The sequence below is a fragment of the Hyperolius riggenbachi genome, chromosome 4 (assembly GCF_040937935.1).
Source record: "Hyperolius riggenbachi isolate aHypRig1 chromosome 4, aHypRig1.pri, whole genome shotgun sequence".
NCBI lineage: Eukaryota > Metazoa > Chordata > Amphibia > Anura > Hyperoliidae > Hyperolius > Hyperolius riggenbachi.
This window is the reverse complement of record NC_090649.1, coordinates 491345132-491372078: the sequence shown is the minus strand read 5'-3', so window position 1 is coordinate 491372078 and position 26947 is coordinate 491345132. Positions and strand designations below refer to the sequence as shown.

At 45.6% G+C, this 26947-nt stretch overlaps 1 protein-coding gene across 1 annotated transcript; it reads left to right on the top strand.

Annotated features, from left to right (window-relative positions):
* Positions 1-3960: 3960 nt before the first annotated feature.
* Positions 3961-26947, top strand: LOC137571027 (GTP cyclohydrolase 1-like). The gene is made up of 6 exons (XM_068279717.1): positions 3961-4545; positions 13681-13790; positions 18306-18361; positions 21687-21718; positions 23849-23933; positions 26654-26947. The coding sequence occupies exons 1-6, from the start codon at positions 4278-4280 to the stop codon at positions 26778-26780; spliced, it is 678 nt and encodes a 225-aa protein (XP_068135818.1). The 5' UTR covers positions 3961-4277; the 3' UTR covers positions 26781-26947.

Here is a 26947-nt window from a genome sequence, read left to right as displayed (position 1 = left end):
TGAAGAAGCGGGGTCAATCCTGCGAAATGCGTTGTATGATCTTTTGGAGTGTATAAACAAACTGCTTTATTGATTTTACATCAATATTATCTTGTGTCTGCTTGGAGGAGGTAAGCCCACCATTGCCGCCTCTAGTTTTAAACTTTTTAGATACTTTTATTCTTTTGGCGCCTTTGTATAGCTATAATGTTACAAGCCCTGAAACTGTATGATTAGCACAGCAGCTAAGAAACTATCATCAAAGCATAAGTCACTAATCTCCCATGTTCTATCAAGACAGGTTCCCTCTTCATGAAGCAGGAAGGCAGCGTGATTTCTTTTCTCCATGGGACGCAGCATCACACACAGTGCGTACGGCTCCTCTTCCATAACTAATTCATTTTCTGCATGTTAACCATGTAATTCTCCATGCAGAAGCCACAGGAGGGACATCAAAGCAGCACATTCTCATAGAGTGGGCAGAATGCAAAGAGCAGGCAGTCCATAGTCAGGCCAGTTTATAGGCTAAACTGCTTCCAGGGTTATGGTGTAAGAAAATTGCCCCAATCCCCCCACCTTTAGACTTGAGTACATTATTTGTGATGCGGTATTTAGCCCCCCAGTATAGGTAGCCAGGTATAGGTGCCCCCAGTATAGGTAGCCAGGTATAGGTGCCCCCAGTATAGGTAGACAGGTATAGGTGCCTCCAGTATATGTAGCCAGGTATAGGTGCCGGAGTATAGGTAGCCAGGTATAGGTGCCTCCAGTATAGGTAGCCAGGTATAGGTGCCTTCAGTATAGGTAGCCAGGTATAAGTGCCTCCAGTATAGGTTAGCAAGGTATAGATGTCCCAGTATAGGTTAGCCAGGCATAGGTGCCCCAGTATAGGTTAACTAGGTATAGGTGCCCCCAGTATAGGTTAACTAGGTATAGGTGCCCCCAGTATAGGTAGTCAGGTATAGGTGCCCCTAGTATAGGTAGCCAGGTATAGGTGCCTCCAGTATATGTAGCCAGGTATAGGTGCCCCCAGTATAGGTAGCCAGGTATAGGTGCCCCCAGTATAGGTAGCCAGGTATAGGTGCCTCCAGTATATGTAGCCAGGTATAGGTGCCCCCAGTATAGGTAGCCAGGTATAGGTGCCTCCAGTATAGGTAGCCAGGTATAGGTGCCTCCAGTATATGTAGCCAGGTATAGGTGCCCCCAGTATAGGTAGCCAGGTATAGGTGCCTCCAGTATAGGTAGCCAGGTATAAGTGCCTCCAGTATAGGTTAGCAAGGTATAGATGTCCCAGTATAGGTTAGCCAGGCATAGGTGCCCCAGTATAGGTTAACTAGGTATAGGTGCCCCCAGTATAGGTTAACTAGGTATAGGTGCCCCCAGTATAGGTAGCCAGGTATAGGTGCCCCCAGTATAGGTAGCCAGGTATAGGTGCCTCCAGTATAGGTAGCCAGGTATAGGTGCCCCCAGTATAGGTAGCCAGGTATAGGTGCCTCCAGTATAGGTAGCAAGGTATAGGTGCCACCAGCATAGGTAGCCAGGTATAGGTGCCCCCAGTATAGGTTAGCAAGGTATAGATGGCCCAGTATTGGCTAGCCAGGCATAGGTGCCCCAGTATAGGTTAACCAGATATAGATGCCCCAGTATAGGTTAGCCAGGTATAGGTGCCCCAGTATAGGTTAGCCAGGTATAGATGCCCTTAGTATAGCTAGCCAGGTATGGGTGCCCCAGTGTAGATAGCAAGGTATAGGTGCCCCAGTATAGGTTAGCCAGGTATAGGTGCCCTAGTATAGGTAGCCAGGTATAGGTGCTCCCAGTATAGGTTAGCCAAGTATAGGTGCCCCAGTATAAGTTAGCCAGGTATAGGTGCCCCTAGTATAGGTAGCCAGGTATAGGTGCCCCTAGTATAGGTAGCCAGGTATAGGTGCCCCTAGTATAGGTAGCCAGGTATAGGTGCCCCCAGTATAGGTTAGCAAGGTATAGATGCACCAGTATAGGTTAGCCAGGCATAGGTGCCCCAGTATAGGTTAGCCAGGCATAGGTGTCCCAGTATAGGTTAACCAGGTATAGGTGTCCCAGTATAGGTTAGCCAGGTATAGGTGCCCCAGTATAGGTTAGCAAGGTATAGATGCCCCAGTATAGGTTAGCAAGCTATAGATGCCTCAGTATAGGTTAGCCAGGCATAGGTGCCCCAGTATACCAGTAGGTTAACCAGGTATAGATGACCCAGTATAGGTTAGCCAGGTATATGTGCCCAAGTATAGGTTAGCCAGGCATAGGTGCCCTCTGCATAGGTATCCAGATATAGGTGCCCCAGTATAGAAAGCCAGGTATACAGTATACTCTCATAGATTGAGGGATTATCATGTTTTATTTACAAGAATCGGAAGTATGATCTGATGCATCAGCCATGTTGTTTGAGTTAAACAAGTGATGCATCTGCATAGTTCAATACTGTTCCTCGTTTGGAGAAACCATCCCTATTTTACAACCCAGTTCCTCAGTCCCTCTTTCTGGCTCCGATGTCCATCTGTTAGGTATTAGGTAGTTAACTACTAAAAAAGAGTCTATAGCAGTCTAGACATTCTCACCAACCTTCAAATATTTACATTTCTTGTTTCCAAATGCTAATATAATGGAACAGTGGATCTTTAAAGGACATCCGAGGTGAAAATTAACCGATGAGGAAAACAATTGTATCTGTCCTCCTTCTCCTAAAAATGACTTTTGTAGATATCCCACAGTTTTATTTTATATTTACGTCTAGTTTTTAAGTTTTTACTGTTTCATTGTCTCTGCGCAATGACACCTTCATTGAAGTATGCCAGAGCTAAAATCTATGAGTTATTGACCCTTTTTATCTCTTTCCTGCTCTCAGAAGCCATTTACTGACAGGAAAATGTTTTATGGCTGTAATTACTCATCAGTGAGGGTCACACTGTAGTCTGTCTGACCCAGTCCGACCCAGTTCCAACCTGATGTTTAACTCTTTCAGGCAGAGAAAGAAAAAAAGGAACACAGCATAGTTATTAGTGTGCTAGGCACTGTACATACACATATACATATCTAAAAGCTCAGGGAAAACCGCTTTAGGGCTCATTGACACTAGAAAGCGCTCAACGCAATCGCAAAAGCTGAGCGGTTTTCTGGCATTTTTTGAAACCCTATTCATACCTGAGCTTTTAAAAACGCTAGTGCAATAGAAACCTATGGGCCTGTTCTCACTTGGGCGATTTGCGTTCATCGCCGGCGATTAATGCAAATCGCCCCCCAAAAACTGTATCCTGCACCATTTTCAAGCGATTTCCCAGCGATCACATTTAGTGCTATAGAAGGGCTAATCGCGATCGTGGAAAATCGCCCCAAGTGTAAATGGCGATTTTTTGTTGTAAATCGCCAGAGCAAAACGCCAGCAAAAGTGCTAGCGTTTTGCGATTTGCAAGTGTGAACGGGCCCTGATAGGGATTTTGCAGCGTTTTTACATTGTACAAGGAGCGTTTTGTAAGCGTTTTGCGTTTTCTAGCTCTGGGCTGTCAATGAGGAGCTGTCAACATTGAAGCGCTAATCGCTCTGAGTCGCCCAGAAAATGCTGCATGCAACGTGTTTGCGTTTCAGCAAATCGTTAATCGCTTAAGTGTGAACAAACCCATTGACTAAACAGTGTTGTAGCGCTTTTTGAAACGCTAGTGCTTTCCAGCGATGCTGAAATCGCTAGTAAAGCGCTCTAGTGTGAATGGGCCTTTAAAAAGGGCTCACAAAAGCGCTCACACTTGGGCTGGCAATTTATAATGTGAACCAGGCCTTACACTGTGCTGCTCTAGTTTATGAGCTGTGATTCCCCCCCCCCCCCCCCCCCCCCCCTCTGTTATTACTCTAGTGACTCACCAGCGCGGCTGATGTACAGATAGCCAGAGGAGAGAGCTCACAGAGGCTCTGCTGTCTTCTGAATGCTCATTAGCTGCACATTAACTGGCAGAGCTGTGACAGCGCAGCATGAATGGAAGGCCATGTGGCGAGTCAGGCCGATCAGGATGAGCAGCATGGCTAACCTGCTAATCCGAGATCTTCCTCCTATCCTGCTGATGTGTGTATCAGTCATCTGCCCAGAAGCCTGAAGAAGCATCAATACTCCAGTGTCACAACTGACAGCTGCTACGTCACTGACGCCCGTCGCACAGATTGGCCTTGGCCTTCTCCTTCAGCATAAATAGAGGGGGCATCACTTGCAGGTACTCCTAGTCTGACAGCCTGCTAGGAAACACCTACTCCACCACTGCCTTCCATCCCTTCGCTCTGTCGCCATGAACAACCATCTGAATGGAGAAGTCAACTGCAACTTTATCACCAATGCTGCGGACATGAAAAAGGTCTTATTGGTCCAGAATAACCTGAACCAGACTAAGAAGGAGCAGCACGACCAGGAGAAGCTGCCGGCTATCGAGGGAGCGTACAGCACCATCCTTAAAGAACTGGGCGAGGACCCCAGCAGGGAAGGGCTGCTGAAGACCCCACTGAGGGCAGCCAAGGCTATGCAGTATTTCACCAAGGGATACCATGAAACTATCCATGGTAAGTAGACCGCCCATGCAGGGGGGACATGAGAACACATAGGTCTACTCAAACCTGGTACACACTTTCAATTATGATTGGCCAATCACTGACCAATGTTACCACCTCCATGAAGTATGAGGGTCAATTGGTCAGTGATTGGCCCTAGTATTCATTATCTGTTGGCCCCTTTTTACTACATGGAGGTGGTAAAATTGGTCAGTGATTGGCCAAGCATGCAGCTAATCTTGTCAGATCTGAGAATAATGTCAGAAACACCTGATCTGCTGCATGCTTGTTCAGGGGCTATGGCTAATAGTATTAGAGACAGAGGATCAGCAGGACAGCCAGGAAACTGTAATTGCTTAAAGAGGAACTCCAGTGACAATAACGTAATAAAAAAAGTGCTTCATTTTTACAATAATTCTGTATAAATGATTTAGTCAATGTTTGCTCATTGTAAAATCTTATAAATCCCTGATTTACATTCTGACATGTATTACATGGTGACATTTTTACTGCTGGCAGGTGATGTAGCTGCTGCTTGCTGTTTTGGCAGTTGGAAACAGCTGTAAACAGCTATTTCCCACAATGCAACTAGGTTCACAGACAGGAAACTGCCAGGAGTACCACGGTCCTCAGAGCTTCTTGTGGGAGGGGTTTCACCCCAATATCAGTCATACAGCGCCCCCTGATGGTCTGTTTGTGAAAAGGAATAGATTTCTCATGTAAAAGGGGTTATCCTCTTCTGATTGGGATAAAGTTCAATTCTTGGTCGGAGTTTCTCTTTAAAAGGAAATAAATATAGCAGCCTCCATATCTCTCTCGCTTCAAATGTCCTTTAAATAATGTACACAAAAGATGCTGGTTTCCCGGCACTCAGTGATGGGGGGATGATTGGGTCTGCTGCACCATATATAATAGACAACCCCGTCCTGCTCCTTGCTGAAACCTGGTTCCTTGTGTGAGGAAGCGTGCAAACAGGTTGTTTTAAATCGTCAGTTCATATACAGTACACACAAGGCAGTCCGTGCACCGCTTCCTTAAAGAGACTCTAACAACAAAAACCTCCCCTGGGGGGTACTCACCTCGGGTGGGGGAAGCCTCCGGATCCTAATGAGGCTTCCCACGCCGTCCTCTGTCCCACGGGGGTCTCGCCGCAGCCCTCCGAACAGCCGGCGACTGTGCCGACTGTCAGTTCAATATTTACCTTTGCTGGCTCCAGCGGGGGCGCTGTGGCGACTTTCGGCACGGAAATAGACGGAAATACCCGATCTCCGTCGGGTCCGCTCTACTGCGCAGGCGCCGGAAACTTGCGCCTGCGCAGTAGAGCAGACCCGACGGCGATCGGGTATTTCCGCCTACTTCGGCGCCGAGAGGCATCAGAGCGCCTGCGCAGGAGCCAGGAAGGTAAATAATGACGTCACCGCTGCCCGGACTGCACGGAGGGCTACAGCGAGACCCCCGAGGGACGCAGGACGGCGTGGGAAGCCTCATTAGGATCCTGAGGCTTCCCCCACCCGAGGTGAGTACCCCCCAGGGGCCGTTTTGGCGTTACAGTTCCTCTTTAAGACACATTTATTACTCCATTGGTTAATATCAGCAGGTGGATAGGCACAAATGCAGTAACAGCTTTTGCTCATGTACATAGGTATTGAATCGATCTGACCTGTGCCATGGACGGGTGCGGGAGGGTGGCCAGGGTTTTTTTTTTTTGTTGTTGTTGTTTTTTTAGCCGTTTTGCGCCGGTGTGGCGCTTGTTCACGTGCAGATATCCTTGGGCGAATGGCGGCGTGTACGGGCTTCCGTGATGTTACTCGGAAGCCCCGCCCACCACGCACGCCATTGGCCCCTAAGTGCTGGGTAGTGATTGTGCGTGAGGCTAAGGGGGAGGAGACCGGCCTGTGACGTTGCGTTGGTTCAGTGGTTGCCATGCCAATAAAGGCACTCGTGTACATTGGTAACAGATCGCCGTAACTTGGCGAATACAAACTAAAGTGCATATCTAACCATTATCTTGTGACTGTGCTCAAATTCATAACAAGTGCCCGTGCACATCCCATTCAATGTTAAACTTAAAAACTTGTGCGTTTATAGTGCCTTAATAGGAGACCCGCATCACACTGGGCCAGAGTAACTGTCTAAGCATTGCACAGACAGTACACTTACACACAGTGACTAAATAACACACACACATTGCACAAAGAACACACTTACACACATTGCACAGACAGTACACTTACACACATTGCACAGACAGTACACTTACACACATTGCACAGACAGTACACTTACACACATTGCACAGACAGTACACTTACACACATTGCACAGACAGTACACTTACACACATTGCACAGACAGTACACTTACACACATTGCACAGACAGTACACTTACACACATTGCACAGACAGTACACTTACACACATTGCACAGACAATACACTTACACACATTGCACAGACAGTACACTTACACACATTGCACAGACAGTACACTTACACACATTGCACAGACAGTACACTTACACACATTGCACAGACAGTACACTTACACACATTGCACAGACAGTACACTTACACACATTGCACAGACAGTACACTTACACACATTGCACAGACAGTACACTTACACACATTGCACAGACAGTACACTTACACACATTGCACAGACAGTACACTTACACACATTGCACAGACAGTACACTTACACACATTGCACAGACAGTACACTTACACACATTGCACAGACAGTACACTTACACACATTGCACAGACAATACACTTACACACATTGCACAGACAGTACACTTACACACAGTGACTAAATAACACACACACATTGCACAAAGAACACACTTACACACATTGCAAAGACAGTACACTTACACACATTGCACAGACAGTACACTTACACACATTGCACAGACAGTACACTTACACACATTGCACAGACAGTACACTTACACACATTGCACAGACAGTACACTTACACACATTGCACAGACAATACACTTACACACATTGCAAAGACAGTACACTTACACACATTGCACAGACAATACACTTACACACATTGCACAGACAGTACACTTACACACATTGCACAGACAATACACTTACACACATTGCACAAAGAACACACTTACACACATTGCACAGACAGTACACTTACACACATTGCACAGACAGTACACTTACACACATTGCACAGACAGTACACTTACACACATTGCACAGACAGTACACTTACACACATTGCACAGACAGTACACTTACACACATTGCACAGACAGTACACTTACACACATTGCACAGACAGTACACTTACACACATTGCACAGACAATACACTTACACACATTGCACAGACAGTACACTTACACACATTGCACAGACAGTACACTTACACACATTGCACAGACAGTACACTTACACACATTGCACAGACAGTACACTTACACACATTGCACAGACAGTACACTTACACACATTGCACAGACAGTACACTTACACACATTGCACAGACAATACACTTACACACATTGCAAAGACAGTACACTTACACACATTGCACAGACAATACACTTACACACATTGCACAGACAGTACACTTACACACATTGCACAGACAATACACTTACACACATTGCACAAAGAACACACTTACACACATTGCACAGACAGTACACTTACACACATTGCACAGACAGTACACTTACACACATTGCACAGACAGTACACTTACACACATTGCACAGACAGTACACTTACACACATTGCACAGACAGTACACTTACACACATTGCACAGACAATACACTTACACACATTGCACAGACAGTACACTTACACACAGTGGCTAAATAACACACACATTGCACAAAGAACACACATTGCACAGACAACACACTTACACACTGTGCAGCCAGCATGCATGAAGCACGGACTCCGGGTCAGCACCTGCCTGAGTAGTCAGGCAGGCAGCATTCCATAACTTCAGGGATGGAGACTGGAGTCCTCTTCTCTTTCCTCTCCACGATGACACATGCTTGAGGGGCGGGGCAATGAAGACTGCCAGCAGGATTGGATGCAGTAGCTGGCAACTAGCATGCTGCTCTGTCTCTGCACCCGGGAGTATCTTCAAAGAGCTTGGCCTACAAGCTAGGTTTTCTTCTCCTCGTTCTGCTCCCCCTTCTCTACCTTCCCGCACAGCGCTCAGTGTTGTTGCCCGCCCCGCATCAAGTAAAGCATAGGCAGCGAGGTGAGGAGAATATCTGCAGAGCTGAGCAATCACCGCAGGGCTTTGTAAATTCTTTACTCTGTTTAGGCTGCAAGTCCTGCGGTGTAGTGATGGGTCGTTCGCGAACGAGCCGGCTCTTTGCTGTGAACGACAAGAGCCAGTTCTCAGTTTTGAAAGAGCAGATGCCTCAGCCGCCCCACAGCTCTGCTTTGCTGTGTAATAAAGGGCGCTGAGGCATGCTGGGAGATGTAGTCCTGTAGTTGCAGCTTGTAGGAGTGTATGGGGGGGGGGGGGGAGCAGAGCAGTAGCAAGAGAGATTGCCCAAGTCAGAGAAGCAGTCTGAAGTTGTCATGGAGACGGGGGCGGGGCTTTTACTCCGATTCTGAGCGGTGTCTATTGATATTTAATAGGGAGCCGATTGAGAGCCGTAAGAGCCGGCTCTTTAATGGGAGCCGATTCAGAAGAGCCGATTCTCCGAGAAGAGCCGGAATTCCCATCACTACTGCGGTGACAGCTCTGTTCTCTGCAATCCCTCTGCCGCTCTCCATCCTGAGTGCTCAACCCGGGACACAGGCAGGCTATAGCGGGAGGGGGGATTAAACCTCACAAACCGACATGGTAAACACATCGCACGCTCAGCAAAGAGAAGGAGAGGGGACGGACCAGTAAGCGGCAGCACGCAGCGCACATATAAACTAACGTGCGTGCTGCTCGGAGGCTCTGCACGGAGGAGAGGAAGGGGGCGGACCAATAGGCGGCAGGCACAGGCTGAGCTGCCTGTCACAGCCCGCGCCGACCTGGCTCAGGCTGGCTAAAGGAAAAAAAAAAAATAAGCACGCACAGAGCGCCCACTGCCACCAACGGCGCCATAGGCAAAAATTTATAGTTGCCTAATGACACAGACGCCCCTGCCTCAGTCTCTGCCTGCTTTCTATCTAAAAAACAACTTTATTAGACTATTCATCTAAAAACATCCTAATGCCCCTAATTAAAATCACTGTAAGGTTGGGAGGGGGGGGGGGGGGTTATGAGTAAAGGGACACAAACCTCTGGACAAGTATCTTGAACATTGCGTTGTGTTGTCCCCGCCCTCTTCTTATATCACCACTATTCCCATCTGTAACGGACTGGAACATTCCAGTTGGCACCCTTCCATTCTTGGTGCCAACATTGGGGAGTGGAGAGGGGGGGAGGGGGGGAAAACCCCTGCTTTTGCCCATTGGAGAGGGCATACACACTTCAATGCTCATTTTCACAAAGAGGTCCTCTGGTGCTAGCCAGAGGACAGGATTTGCACAAACTGGGAGGGTAGAGAGGGAAGAGGAGAGGGAGGGCCTCTGATACACCCCCAAAGGCAAAAAACCCCCCTAGATGGTGGGGACGCAGTGGGTGAAGAGGCAGTGCATATGTGCGATGGTCCTGTCCCGGGGAGGGGGGAAGGACACCACTGGGGTGTACACATCATCCCCACGTGGTGTCCACCCACCCCCCCCCAGGACCATGAACGGGGGCATGGCCTCCTCCCTTCCTGTGGCCCTTAGACCACATTGCCATCCACAAACCAATAGCGCCTACCTCACCCCAGCACATCCCCATCGGTGGTGCACCCACCCATATGTGCCCCAGGTTTCTGGTGCATTACTCTTTGGGCCTGGGGCACATTAAAAGGGGGGCGCTCCTGGACAGTGATACTTTTCTTTCAGGGCCTAATATTCCCTGGGGAGGGAAAAAGGAGAAGAAGGATGTAGGGAGAGGAAGGGCCAAACAGGGCTCCCATTCCTAAAGGGACACAAAGATAGAGAATTGCCCTGGCCACCCTCCCGCACCCGTCCATGGCACAGGTCAGATCGATTCAATACCTATGTATGTATATGAGCAAAAGCTGTTACTGCATTTGTGCCTATCCACCTGCTGATATTAACCAATGGAGAAATAAATGTGTCTTAAGGAAGCGGTGCACGGACTGCCTTGTGTGTACTGTCCTTTAAATAATAATCATCATCATTCATTTGTCCAGCGATCCATATCCCTTCATATGCCTATCTATCTATCTATCATCTATCTATCTATCTATCATCTATCTATCTATCTATCTATCATCTATCTATCTATCTACCTATCTATCTATCTATCTATCTATCCATCTATCATCTATCTATCATCTATCTCTATCTATCTATCTACCTATCTATCTATCTATCTACCTATCTATCGATCGATCGATCTATCTATCTATCTATCATCTATCTATCTATCTATCTATCATCTATCTATCTATCTATCGATCTATCATCGATCTATCTATCTATCTATCTATCTATCATTATTCAATATCTATCTATCGATCTATCGATCTATCTATCTATCATCTATCTATCATCTATCTATCTATCTATCTATCTATCTATCTATCTATCTATCTATCTATCATCTATCTATCTATCTATCATCTATCTATCTATCATCTATCTATCTATCTATCTATCTATCATCGATCTATTTATCTATCTATCTATCTATCTATCTATCTATCTATATCAGTTATCTGTCCAAGTCCAACTATCCATCCATCCATCTGCCCCTCCATCCACCAGTCGATCCTTCATCATTCATTAATCAATTAATCAAACCAATAATTATCTTCATAAATCATTAGCACCTACTAACCTGCAATCCTCATAAAGGGAAAACTTTTTTTTAGCACTAGCCTCAACAGCCTAACAACCTTGATAATTAAAGAGGACCTGTAACCAAGGATTGAACGTCATCCCACTCAGTAGCTGATGCCCCCTTTCCTATGAGAAATCTTTACCTTTTCTTGAAAAGATCATCAGGGACGTCTGTATGGCTGATATTGTGGTGAAACCCCTCCCACAGTGTGATGTCAGGACCTAGATCCTGACATCACACTGTGGGAACCTTGTTGCATTGTGGGAAATAACAGCTGGTTCCAACTGCCAAGCAATCAGTATCTCACTCCGTGCATATGTATATCTGTAAAAAAAAAAAAAACCTTTTAACCTATCGCATTGTTAGGGGGTGTGGTTATAGATAATAGCAGTTGGTGCTGTCTGTTTTTTTTTCATGTCTGCCAGCAGTAAAGATGATGACCTGCAGGCTGATTGTAGATCAAATAATATGCACAAATTACATGATGATTATTAATCATTTCTTGATCTCTCTTCTATTTTACAACTTCTCACTTTGCAATGTATTCATTTATTTTTTTCCCTTTTTTCGCCACAATTCCTTTTTAATGAAACAAGAATTCATTCTAATGCTGGGTACACACGATACGTTTTTCTCAATTTTCCACATGAACGTTTTTTTCCGCTCAATTCTGCGCTCGATGCTCTTATCTTCCGCTTGTTTTTCGTATCTTTTTCCATTCACTTCCATGAGAAATCGAGCACAGAATCGATCGGAACGAATATCGGACATGACGGGAATTATCTATCAGATCCATCTATCGAGCAGAAAAATGTATCGTGTGTACCCAGCATTAGGTTGGCAGCACTGCCCATGTATTCCACCTCTGACCAGGAACTTTTCTCTGCCTGTCCTTATCAGACCTTGATGTTATCAGATAAAAACAATGAAAGTTTAGATAACCGTAGAGGCAAAGGAGGCAGCTGCCCCAGGGCCCTAGAGCTTGTAGGGGCCCCCAGTGGCTACAAGAGGAAAAAAAAAATTTCAAATCGACCTTATAGTTTTTGAGATGATCGATTTTAAAGTTTCAAAGGAAAAAAATACACATTTAAAAACCAGCCGACTTTAATGGTTAATAGCAAATCCACCTTAAATTCTAGAAACCTTAACTTTGCAGGATATGTTAAGGAGATCATTGGGAATAAGAGGAAAAAACAATTTTTCAAAAAGACCTTATAGTTTTTGAGAAAATCAATTTTAAAGTTTTGAAGGAAAAAAGTATACTTTTAAATGCGGTAAATGTCACTTTTAGTACCTAACGGTAGTGTCATTTTACATGTATCAAAAGACAGAGCAATAGGTTTCCAGGGGGTCCATACGCAGCCACAGCGCTTTGGCCAGGGATCGCTATACAGCCGCAATATGGCTGTATGAAGATCCCTGGAATTTTTTTCCTATTTTCCCAATTTTTTTTTATGTTTAGAGTGGGGAATTTTTTTTTTTTTAATTATGTGGGGTCCCCCTTCCTGAAACTTTTTAACCCCTTGTCCCCCATGCAGGCTGGGGTAGCCAGAATGTGGAACTCCGACCGATTGGGGCTTCAAACCCTGACTATACCAGCTGCAAAAAGGTCCCTTAATGCCAATTTTTGCTCCAGGGTATCTGTTGGGGGGGGCCCCCCCAAGTTTATTTTGCCCTGGGGCCCCATTGTTGCTTAAACCGGCCCTGCAGGCTCCTTGCTTGTCCACAGATCACTTCATTCACAAATCTCAGTTTAGTCATCCATGTGTAAAGCCTGGTACACACCTTCAATTTTGATTGGCCAATCACTGACCAATACAGTAAATCCCCTTTAAAGTGGACCTGAACTCTTGCACAGGACAGAAGGAAAACATCGAGAAATGCAGCCTGTGTGTATTTAGAGAGTTTAGCCTGTCTAATTCCCCCCCCCCCATCTGTGACTAATCACTACTGTACTTTGATCTCTCAGCTGTGTCAGCTGGCTGCCTCTGCAGAGCAGCTAATTTGTAAACCCAGATGTTAACCCTATGTCTGCTTCCATGAAAGCAGGAAGTAGACACACTGCAGATTTATTGTAGGATTTGTATCAGCTGTAACAAAAATGTTTTTCTATAAAGGTTATTATGCTGTTGCTTATCTTCTAGAGCAGAGAGGAAGTTCTGAGTTAAGGTCCGCTTTAATCCTTTATGGACTGCTGATAAAACAGATGTGCTATCTTTATGCTTATACTGTTGTGTTTTTCTAGATATTCTCAACAACGCCATATTCGATGAGAACCATGATGAGATTGTGATTGTGAAGGACATCGATGTGTTTTCACTTTGCGAGCATCACTTGGTACCGTTTTTTGGGAAGGTGCGTACATTTACCAACAGACATTCACCTTTGATGGATGGTATGCTTATCATGTGCATATGTTCCTGCAGGCATAACAATTATTCAATTAATAATTGGCTGGTGTTGGCTCCGCCCACTTTTTCTAACCCTAACACACAATTACTCAATTACTCAATGACCTAGTTTGTGAGCTTTACGGTCTTTGGCATTAATCATTTGCATTGAAATGAAACAAATCTGATTGGCTGTTTGTGGTTCCACCCGCTTTTCTGAATTTGAACCCCAGTCACCCAATGATCAACTGTACCAGGTTTGAGGCTTATGCCATTAACAATGCAAGAATAGCAGCAATTAAATATTCCCTTTGAAAATCAACAGCTGAATTTTGATTGGCTTTTGTAGGCTCCACCCACTTTTTTGAATATTAATCCCAGTCACCCAGTGACCAGCTGTGTAAAGTTTGAGAGCCCTGCCATTAACAGTGTAAGAATGGCTGCAGTTTACATTTTCCCAGTGAAATGTGTATTTGTCTCCGCCCACTGATGACCCGGCGTTGCCCGCTTATGTATTTGGCTGGTGTTGGCTCTGCCCACTTTTTCTAACCCTAACGCACAATTACTCAATGACCTAATTTGTGAGCTTTGCGGTCTTTGGCATCAATAATTTGCATTGAAATTAAACAAATCTGATTGGCTGTTTGCGACTCCACCCCCTTTTCTGAATTTGAACCCCACTCACCCAATAAATAACTGTACCAGGTTTGAGGCTTAGGCCTCTTTTACACTTATTCAGTTGGTATGCGTTAGTGTGCATTAGTATGCGTTAGTACGTGTTAAGCAGGCCATACACTGGCTCGATTCCCGGCCGTTTCGACAGCAGATTCGATCCTGGGATCGAATCTGCTGCCAATCGTTCGCGGTAAACGCAGCCGCCGATCCGATTTCCTCCCGAAATCGGATCGGTCCGTCGATCGCGCCGTGCGGGAAATTACCCTCGATCGCCTGCGGGTAAAGTGCGCGTCGCTAGCGGCGGCCGATCCGATCAAGTATACATTACCTGAGGCTGGCTCCCGGGCGTCTTCTCCACGCTGCACGGCTCTGTTCCGGCTCCATCCACCCCGGCGTTTCCTGTGTCACTGCAGTGACCAGGAAGTTCAAATAGAGGGCGCTCTATTTGAACTTCCTGGTCACGGAGTAAAACAGGAAGCGCCGGGATGGAGCCGGAACAGAGCCGTGCAATGCGGAGAAGATGCCCGGGAGCCAGCCTCAGGTAATGTATACGGGGGGGGACAGGCGGCAGGAGCAGCTCAGCAGATGGTGAATCGGTTTCAGGCTGAAATCGATTCACAATCTGTTTGCAGTAAAGGCAGCCATACGATCCCTCTCTGATCAGATTCGATCAGATAGGGATCTGTCAGCTGGTCGATCTAATGGCACATCGACCAGTGTATGGCCACCTTTAGTGCACGTTGGTACGCGTTTCTTCCATAGCAGTGCATTGGGAAGAAGATTTCAGTTAAAACGCGTTAAGTGTAAAAGAGGCCATAGGAAAACATGAGCATTACTTTGAAAATCAGTTTTCTTTCCGTTTTAACTGAGAGCAACTGATTAAAGGCAGCCATACACTGGTCGATGTGCCATCAGATCGACCAGCTGACAGATCCCTATCTGATCGAATCTGATCAGAGAGGGATCGTATGGCTGCCTTTCCTGCAAACAGATTGTGAATCGATTTCAGCCTGAAACCGATCACAATCTGTTGTGGTGGTGCTGCCGCCGCTCCCCCCGCCGGTATACATTACCTGAGGCTGGCTCCCGGGCGTGATGTCCCCGTCATGTGGCACCTCCGGCTCCGGCATCCGCATAGAACTTAAGCTATCACACCAGTGACAGCGGAAGTTCAAATAGAGCGCCCTCTAGTTGTACTTCCGCTGTCACTGGCATGACAGCGGAAGTTATACGAGGATGCCAGAGGTGCCATGACGGGAGCAGTGACGGACGGGATGCCCGGGAGCCAGCCTCAGGTAATGTATACCTGATCGGATCGGCCGCCGCTAGCGACGCGCTCCCTACCCGCGGGCGATCGAGGGTAATTTCCCGCACGGCACGATCGACGGACCGATCCGATTTCGGGAGGAAATCGGATCGGCGGGTGCGTGTTGCGCGAACGATTGGCAGCAGATTCGATCCCAGTGATCGAATCTGCTGTCGAAACTGCCGCAAATCGGGCCAGTGTATGGCCACCTTAAGTGTAAAAGGGCCCTTATGCCGTTAACAGTGCAAGAATGGCAGCAATTAAATACTCCTCTTGAAAATCAATAGGTGAATTTTGATTGGCTTTTGTAGGCAACACCCATTTTCCTGAATATTAATCCGAGTCACCCAGTGACCAAGTGTGTAAAATTTGAGAACCCTGCCATTAACAGTGTAAGAATGGCTGTATCCTATAAGTATCCTATATGTTATCCCAGGTAATGTACTATGTGTGTGCCAAATTTCATTCAAATCCGTTCAGCCATTGTTGCGTGGTTGAGTAACAAACATCCAAACTTTCACATTTATATTAGTAGTATTCAGCACAAAAACACTTAACGAGGCACTGAAGCGAAAAAAAAATGATGATATAAATGAATTGGTTGTGTTTTCAAGCCCTCATTTGCAAAAATTACAGTATTATTACCCTCATGACATACATATTAAAAAGCTGGCTCCCTAAGGTAACAATTTATGTGTTTTGTTTTGAATTCTGTCACTTTGTTTTATTTTTACAAGCTTCTTATTTTGGTACTGAATATATGAAAATAAAAAAAAATATTGCTTTTGGTTCAGTTTGTCACTAAAAGTAATTCACAAGACACAGGCCTCAACCCAAAAAAACCCTAAAATCTATTCTACAATTTTGTCATGATTAACCACTTGAGGACCACAGTCTTTTCGCCCAGAGCTTTTTTTTCGATTCCGACCACTGCAGCTTTAACGGTTTATTGCTCGGTCATACAACCTACTATCTAAATGAATTTTACCTCCTTTTCTTGTCACTAATACAGCTTTCTTTTGGTGCTATTTGATTGCTGCTACGATTTTTAGTTTTTATTATATTCATCAAAAATGACATGAATTTTGTCAAAAAAATGATTTTTTTTTTACTTTCTGTGCTTACATTTTTCAAATAAAGTAACATTTCTATATACATTTTTGTTCAAATTCATTGTGCTACATGTCTTTGACAAAAAAAAAAAAAAACATTCAGTGTATATTTATTAGTTTGGGTAAAAGTTATAGTGTTTACAAACTATGGTGCAAAACGTCAATTTTCCCATTTTGGAGCATCTCTGACTTTTCTGAGCACCTGTCGTTTCATGAGGCGCTAAAATTCCAGGATAGTATAAATACCCCCCAAATGACCCCATTTTGGAAAGAATACATCCCAAAGTATTCACTAAGATGCATGGTGAGTTCATAGAAGATTTAATTTTTTTGTCACAAATTAGCGGAAAATTACACTTTGTGACAAAAAAAAAAAAAGTTTCCATTTCTGCTAACTTGTGACAAAAAAAAAAATGAAATCTGCCACGGACTCACCATGCCCCTCTCTGAATACCTTGAAGTGTCTACTTTCCAAAATGGGATCATTTGTGGGGTGTGTTTACTGTCCTGGCATTTTGGGGGTTGCTAAATTGTAAGCACCCATGTAAAGTCTAAAGGTGCTCATAGGACTTTGGGCCCCTTAGCGCAGTTAGGCTGCAAAAAAGTGCCACACATGTGGTATCGCCGTACTCAGGAGAAGTAGTATAATGTGTTTTGGGGTGTATTTTTACACATACCCATGCTGGGTGGGAGAAATATCTCTGTAAATGAGATTTTTTTTTATTTTTTTCACACACAATTGTCCATTTACAGAGAGATTTCTCCCACCCAGCATGGGTATGTGTAAAAAGGCTAAGGGGCCCAACGTCCTATGAGTACCTTTAGGATTTCACAGGTCATTTTCAGGCATTTGGTTTCTAGACTACTCCTCACGCTTTAGTGTCCCTAAAATGCCAGGGCAGTATAGGAACCCCACGAGTGAACCCATTTTAGAAAGAAGACACCCCAAGGTATTCCGTTAGGAGTATGGTGAGTTCATAAAAGATTTAATTTTTTGTCACAAGTTAGCGGAAATTGATTTTTATTGTTAGAGAGGGACAAGGCAGAAGAAAGTGCCCAGACCTTCATCCACCTGCCGGTTCCCACAGCCTCTAGCCACTAGAGGTCACTGTTCTGAACTGGGAGACAGATTTCTCGATCAGAATGCAAGAGAACCCTCCTCCCAACAGTGACCTCTGCTGGTTATAAATAGCAGGATTGGTACTTCTAAGGATAAATCAGCTAGATTTATGCTACACAACAGAACTCGGGAATTTCTGTATATAAACGATAATCGGTTGTGCTGTTAGTTTGACAGCTGCAACTTTTTTTTATTTTTAATATGTCTTGCTTTTACAGTGATTCATATGGAAAATATAGTCTCACCTGTTGCTGTCTTACCTTACAGGTTCACATTGGCTACTTACCAAACAGAAAAGTTGTTGGACTGAGCAAGCTGGCAAGGTACTTCATCGTTGTTTACATTATTTGGAGGCTTAACGCACACCTGGAGCGAGGAGAATATGGAGGCTGATTTTTTTTTTTAAATAATGCAGGTTGCCCAGCTGTTCCACTGATCCTGTGTCTCTAATACTTTCAGCCATATACCCTGAACAAGCATGCAGCAGATCAGGTGTTTCTGACATTATTGTCAGATCTGACAAGATTAGCTGCATGCTTGTTTCAGGTGTGTGATTCAGACACTACTGCAGCCAGAGAGATCAGCAAGGCTGCCAGGCAACTGGCCCCTTTAAGACCAGAGCTGTCCACGCCTTTTTACCAAATCTAATTCCTGTGATTGGCTCACAGCAATCACAGGGTCAGGAACTGATATATACGGAAGCTCTGTTGTCATGACAGCAGACTGAGCAGGTGCAACGAGACAGCTGTGGGAACGGAGAGAGCGGCGGTACTTGAAATTTACGCCCTGTCAGGAATAAGCAGCAACAAGCAGAGCATAGATTTCAATCATCCCTGTCCAGAAGTGGTTAAAGTAAATAAATATGACAGCCACCGCCCACCATATGCCTCTCACTTCAAGCTCCCTTTATTATTAAAAGAGGTTTTAGTGTAGCATGAAAAATTGTTATAGGTTATGAACAGTACAAAAATATCTACATAGAAGAAGCAGGGAGAGCATAAATATACGCATACAAAGTATAGAGCTGATTCTCCTGGAAAATGGGGGACTGAGACCTTCAAGCTCCCTTTAACTACTTTGGCCTCCTGGACGTAGTAGCTACACCCAGGAGGCCATGTGCGCGTCCGCACGCTCCCGCGGCCGATCGCGCGCGTGCACGCGCGCTCCCGGCGGCGGTTCGTTAGCCTGGCAATCAGTGAATCGGGCTATGGTGCCCGATCACTGATTGCTCTCCCCCGCTGAAAAAGTGACAGCTTCTCTCGGAAGCTGTGCTTTTTCTGGCTGTAATGTCCCCCATATGTCGCTCTAAGCGTATGTTACGCTTAGAGTGACGTCATGTAAACAAACTCATGGCCGCCATCTTGTGGCCAAAAAGTAAAACTACAACTACAAGTGAAAAAAATAAAACTCAAGACACATTTACATTATAAAACTATGGCTTACAGCCCACCCTCCCAAAAATACCCAAATAAAATGTTTAATACAAAAAAACCCCCAAAAAACATTACAATAAAAAAACAAACATGTAAATATTTACCTAAGGGTCTAAACTTTTTAAATATCAATGTAAAGATTAAATATTTCTAAATGTTTTTTATTTTAAACTTATACATAGTAATAGATGCAAGACGGAAACAATGCACCTTTATTTCCAAATAAAATATTGTCGCCATACATTGTGATAGGGACATCATTTTAACGGTGTAATAACCGGGACATATGGGCAAATACAATACATGAGTTGTAATTATGGAGGCATGTATTATTTTAAAACTATAATGGCTGAAAACTAAGAAATAATGAATTTTTTCCGTTTTTTTTCTTATTCTTCCTGTTAAAATGCATTTACAGTAAAGTGGCTCTTAGCAAAATGTACCCCCCAAAGAAAGCCTAATTGGTGGCGGAAAAAACAAGATATAGATCAGTTCATTGTGATAAGTAGTGATAAAGTTATAGGCTAATGAATGGGAGGTGAAAATTGCTCGGATGCATAAAGTGAAAACGACTGAAGGCTGAAGTGGTTAAAGGGGTTCTGCGGAGGGTGAGAAAAAAAAAACAACACTGACACTTACCTGGTGCTTCTATCACCCCTCCTGCTGCCATGTCCCGCGCCGTCCTCCTACAATCATCAGTTCCCCGCCGCCGGTCCTGGTCTAATTCGTCCTCTATCTGGACTGCGGCTGCCTGGCCGTTCATGTGCGCGCTCCCGCTCGCGTGGCCGGGAGCTTACTGCCCAGGCGCAGTACGAGAAAACCTCATACTGCGCCTGTGCAGTAAGCTCCCGGAGACATGAGCGGGAGCGCGCACTATTCATCTTGTAAGATGAATAATTGGACGAGACCGGAGGCGGAGAACGGAAGATCGTAGGAGGACGGCGCGGGACATGGCAGCTGCAGGGGGGTGATAGAGGCCCCAGGTAAGTGTCTGTTTTGTCTTTTTCTCACCCACTACAGAACCCCTTTAACACTGGAATGACATCCTGCTTAAGGTGACTCTAAAGGCAAAAAAAAAAAAAAGTTAGAGTACTTTCCTATGGGGAGGGAAGGCTCTGGATCCTATAGCGCCTCCCCGTCCTCTCTTGTACCCTTCGTTCCAGTGCTGTTACCCCCATTTTATTTGCCGCCTTGGGTTGCTTTCGGGAGCACTCGCGTACCCATCCGAGTGCTTCAGAAGACTGGTGGCTCCGTACTGCGCAAGTGCGCGTGTAAAACCCTCACGCATGCGCAGTTCGGAGCCGCCCTTCTTCAGAGGCACGCGGGGACACGAGAGCTTCGAAAGCCTCCCTAGGTCTCACAGACGTGTAGTCAACCAATTGGTCGACTGCACACAACGGGGGTGACAACGCTAGAATGAGGGGAGCAAAATGAGTATCTGACTATCTAATCCATACATGTCAAACTTCGGCCCGCAGGCCAAATCTAGCCCTCAGAGCCTTTACATTTGGCCCCTAAGTGGTTTCCCCGCTTTGCATTATGTTTGGCCCACTCTAGACCACCAAAGAAGCTATTTTGAAGGTGATGCCCTAGATAATCAGGGAAGCCATGTGGGGGAGGTAGGGGGAAAGCATTAGACACCAGGAACTTGTATAGGGGAGGGTGGGGGCCTCTAGACACCAGGGAACTGTATAGGGGAGGGTATAGGGGTGCAGGAGGACAACTAGACACCAGGGAACTGTATATGGGTTGGAGGGGGGGGGGGGCATTAGACACCAGGGAACTGTATAGGGGAGAGAGGTCCACTAGACACCAGGGAACTGTATAGGGTTGGAGGGGGGGCCATTAGACACCAGGGAACTGCATAGGGGAGAGAGGACCACTAGACACCGGGAAACTTTATAGGGGTTTCAGGGGAGCCATTAGACACCAGGGAACTGTAAAGCGGTTGGAGGGTGGCCACTAGACACCAGGGAACTGTGCAGGGGTTGGAGGGTGGCCATTAGACACCAGGGAACTTTAGAAGGGAGGAAGGTGGCCAGTAGACATTGAGGTTGGCCCACGACTGGGTCCCAGCATTCAATTTCGGCCCACTTTGCATTTGAGTTTAACAGATCTAGTCTGACAGGACAGCATGCTGACCACTAATCAAAGCTGACTTTGGATAAATATGACTTGCTAAGGTGACATTCTGCCTGTTTTTGTTTATTTTCAGGATTGTTGAAATCTTCAGCCGGAGGCTACAAGGTTTGTGTGAAGACTTTACATTATCAGATGTGTTCCAGTGACTTTCATAAATCAATATATTCATTTTCTAGTGTCTTTCTTCCATTGGACTAATGCTGGGAATACGTGGTTCGTTTTTGAGGTGATTAGATGGTTCGATAGATCATTTCCGACATGTCCGATCTCCCTTACGATTCTTTCACCACTCGATTTCTGATAGAAGTGAATGGAAAAAGATAAGAAAAACGAGAGGAAGATAAGAGAATCGACTGCAGAATCGAGCGGCAAAAACGATCGAGAGGAGAAATGCACGGCAGAAACGAACCGTGTATTCCCAGCATTAAAGTGCTGCACACCAATACCATGCAGGTCTCATAAGCTTAATGCTGGGAATACACGGCTCATTTCTGCCGCGCGTTTCTGCGCTCAATCGTTTTTGCCGCTTGATTCTGCAGTCTAATCTCTTATCTTCCGCTCCTTTTTCTTATCTTTTTCCATCCACTGCTATCAGAAATCGAGCAGCGAAAAAATCGAAAGGGAGATCAGACATGTCGGAAATTATCTATCGAACCATCTAATCACCTAAAAAACGAACCGCGTATTCCCAGCATTAGAAAATAGATGGATTTAACCCTTTATCAAGCACTTTATCTAGAGTCTTGCAAGTGCTGCAGCACATATGTTTTATTTCCTATTTGTTATATTTCCCGGCTTCTAATTAGTGCTGCTGTAATGTGTATTTATGGCCACTTGTCACTAGGGGGCAGTGTGAGCCAGTAACAAAGGACTTCTTGCTTTCAGTTTCTATATTTTCTGCTAGTAGAGAGACAGCAAAGCATTCCACGAATTTACAGCACAATATGTTCTGCTGACTGCAGTGCATTTATCTCAAACTAGATAACTCTATTGAAGCTGCTAACGGATTAAAAACATAGGTAAGAACACTAGACAAAGTAAGAATGAATGTTTGTGTGGTAGCCAGCCACACATGTGATACTTTCATTGGCTAAAACAGCTGATAGGCATTTACACTGCTCAGTGAATAATCAATCCCAGGCGAGAAACTCGGTCTACCAGGCTAGGCCTTTTTTTGGCCAAGGGTCAGGAGAGCGTGGTCTCTCAAGGCTGGTACACACTTTCAATTATGATTGGCCAATTACCACCGCCATGTAGTATGAGGGTTTACCTAAACAATCTGCTCATAGTATTCAATATCTGTTAACTCTCATACTACCGTGTTTCCTGACAAAATAAGACACTGTCTTATATTAATTTTTGCTCCAAAAGATGTGCTAGGGCTTATTTTCAGATGATATCTTATTTTTGGGGGGAAACACTGGTAATTGTCCTATACAAAATGTATATACTGCATGCCATGCTGAAACACAAGCAGCATGCACAGAGCTTGTGGTTTGCAGATATTGGCTCTCACTTACAAGAAACTGACTCTGCTGATCATGTGGGGAAGAGTCTATTTCTTGCAGACAGAGAACTCTGTCAGGTTCCCCAGAGCTATGATAGGATAAGCTGGGTGTCCTGGGAAGAGGTGAAGTGCTGCTGATACTTATCATCACAGATCAGGAGGGCTGGCTCCACCAAAAACACAAATTTCCCGACACACATATACAGGACTGTAGAACTCGCATTATACTGCTGCTCTCCTGTATCCAGGCTTTGTATTGAAGCATGACGTGCAGGTGTCATGTGCGCTGCTGCTAGCTAGGGCTTACATTCGGGGGATGTCTTATACTTCAAGCATGCTAGGATTTCCTGCTAGGGCTTATTCTCAGAGAATGTCTTACTTTAGGGGAAACACGGTATATAGAGGTGGTAACATTCTTCCCATGTGGCTACACTTACCTTTCTTTACTACCCACCATGTGGCCGTCCCTCCCTTTGTCAATAACATCCCCGTTTGATCCCCCCCTCCCCCCATGGCTGTTAGTCTCTGCCTTTCCCAGTAACACCCATGTGGCTGTCTCCCTCCATGTATCACTACCCCCTACTCCCCTCACTACCCTCCATGTAGCTATCTTTGCCTCCCTGTGTCATTTTTCCCTAGATCATTTTTCCCTCTTACTGAGGTAGCCATACTTGCCATTTTGTTGTGCAACATTCTTGGTAATTATCTTCCTTTGTATATAATTACAGTTCAAGAGCGGCTCACAAAACAAATTGCATTAGCTGTCAATGAAGCTCTTCAGCCAATGGGAGTAGCTGTTGTCGTGGAAGCTTCGTAAGTAACATCTACAGGATCTATTTTACAACAACAAAAAAGTGCTGTGTACATTTCAGGATCATATGTTATTTCTGTTCAGTATCAGCCCTAAATGCCACGGAGATGGATCAAGTAGTTGAGCAGACACCACTTTATCACAAGAGGCTGACTAACCACTGTGCTTTCACAGAAGACTGAGTGGGCACTGCTGTATTACTAGAGGTCAAGTGACCACTGATGTGTTACTAGAGGCCAAGTGACCACTGCGGCGTTACAGGAGGCCAAGTGACCACTGCTGTGTTACTAGAGGCCAAGTGACCACTGCTGCATTACAGGGGGCCAAGTGACCACTGCTGTGTTACTAGAGGTCAAGTGACAACTGCTGTTACCAGGGGCCAAGTGACCACTGCTGTGTTACTAGAGGCCTAGTGACCACTGCTGTATTACCAGGGGCCAAGTGACCACTGCTGTATTACCAGGGGCCAAGTGACCACTGCTGTATTACCAGGGGGCAGGGGCCAAGTGACCGCTGCTGTGTTACAGGAGGCCAAGTAACCACTGCTGTTACTAGAGGACAAGTGGCAACTGCTGTTACCAGGGGCCAAGTGACCACTGCTGTGTTACTAGAGGCCAAGTGACCACTGCTGTGGCACCAGGGGCCAAGTGACCACTGCTCTGTTACCAGGGGCCAAGTGACCACTGCTCTGTTACCAGGGGCCAAGTGACCACTGCTGTGTTACCAGGGGCCAAATGACCAGTGCTGTGTTACAGGAGGCCAAGTGACCACTGCTCTGTTACCAGGGGCCAAGTGACCACTGCTGTTTCTAGAGGCCAAGTGACCACTGCTCTGTTACCAAGGGCCCAGTGACCAGTGCTGTGTTACTGGAGGCCAAGTGACCACTGCTGTGTTACTAGAGGCCAAGTGATCACTGCTCTGTTATCAGGGGCCAAGTGACCACTGCTCTGTTATCAGGGGCCAAGTGACCACTGCTCTGTTATCAGAGGCCAAGTGACCACTGCTGTGTTATAGGAGGCTGTGACTGCTGCCATTTCATTGTACAATGCAGCTCCACTGTCACAGACCACTGATTTGCCACAGGAGTGACCATGCTGCTTCAGTGTAGGCTGTTGCTGTCACATGAAGCTAAGTGACTGCTGCCAGTCACCATAGGCTGCATGGCTTGCTTCTATATCACAGGCCACTGATGAGCCACAGGGGGAGGAGTCACCATAAACCCTAAAAAACACTGTGTGCAACATGCAGGGTACACTTCAGGGCCCCTCTTAGGCCCAATAGCAAGACGAAAGTCTAGGCCTTCTCCCTTAAAGAGGCCCTGTAATGACATATAGAATGCAGTAAATTATTCAGGATACTCACTTTTAGTGTAATTTTCCTGGTTTCAGAATGAGAAACACATCCAATGTCGCTCTATTGCTGTATATTAAATGTGGTCCCGCCCTCCCAGTGATGTTTGCCCTAGGCTTTTTATTCATTATGTAATTTTCACTACAGTTCCTCTTTAAGCCCAGAGCTGGAGTTCAACTTGTACTTAAAGGGAACCTGAACTGACCTGAAAAATGAATTTCTGAACTTACCTGGGGCCCCCCTTCAGCCTCCCGTAGTCCGTGAGGGATCTCAGAATCCTCCGGGTCTCCTCAGTTCTATTGCTGGTGGTACCGTTATCTGCGCGCCTCGGCCAGCCATCTCGATTGCTCTCCTGACACCGGGATAATTCTGTGCATGTGTGGTTCTCGAAAAGCATGAACTGCGCATGAGAAGAACACTCCCAGGGACGAGAGCAAATTGGGACAGGTACGCAGGCAGGCTGCGCATGTGCAGTCGCGCACAACTCCAGGCCAGGTCACGCAATTAACAGAGCCACTAGCGGGAGAACATAAAGCGACCCAGAGGACACTGGGGGATCTCACAAATCACGGTGGGCCGGAGGAAGCCCCAGGTAAGTTCAGAAATTCATTTTTTAGGCCAGTTTAGGTCAGGTTCCCTTTAATTTATGGGAGTTCTGAGCTTGAGCCTTGTGGAAAAAGGCTGAGTGGCCACTGTCCTAACACAGGAGCCTGAGTGACCGCTGCCATTTCATTGCAGACAGAATGTCTATAACAGTGTCACAGAAGGCTGAGTGATTGCAACAGCCATGCTGCCTACACTGAAATGGCAACAATCACTCCAATAACAGCCTGTAACAGCAGTGGTCACTTGGCCTCCTGTGACACTTCAATAGCTATTCTGCCTATACTAAAATGGCAGCAATGTCACATGAAACTGAGTGACCACTGTTATGTGATAGAAAGCTAAATGACCACTGTCATGTCACAGGAAGGTGAATAATTGCAACAGCCACTCTGCCTACACTGAAATGTCAGTAGTGTCCCAGGATTCTGAGTGACCAATGCCATGTCACCGGAGGTTGAGTGATTGCAATAGCTACACTGAAATGGCAACAAATCACTCAACCTCCTGTGACATTTCAATAGCCATTCTGCCTATACTAAAATGGCAGCAATGTCACAGGAAGCTGAGTGACCACTGTCATATGACAGGAAGCTGAGTGACCACTGTCATGTTACAGGAAGCTGAGTGACTACTGCCATGTTACTGTAGATAGAGTATCTGTTGCATTGTCATAGGTGCCTGAGTGACAAGCCAGGTGTATCTTGACAACCTATAAGTGAAGCCATCACACACAGTAAGTCACTGATCAGTGTTGTCTCCCCCTCAGGCACATGTGTATGGTGATGAGAGGAGTGCAGAAGATGAACAGTCGGACAGTGACCAGCGCAATGCATGGAACCTTCAGAGAAGATCCCCGGACAAGAGAAGAGTTCCTCTCTCTGATCAGACAGTAACTCCGCCCCTTTCCTTCACACAGTTACCCTATCACTGTACACATCTCAATCACCCAGACAACCAACTATTTTTTTTAACTAATGGTGCTGAATACTATTTTTTGTTTGTTTGTTTGTTTTGTTTTTTTAGCTTTACCATGGAAAATAAAAACCAACAGAATAACCAA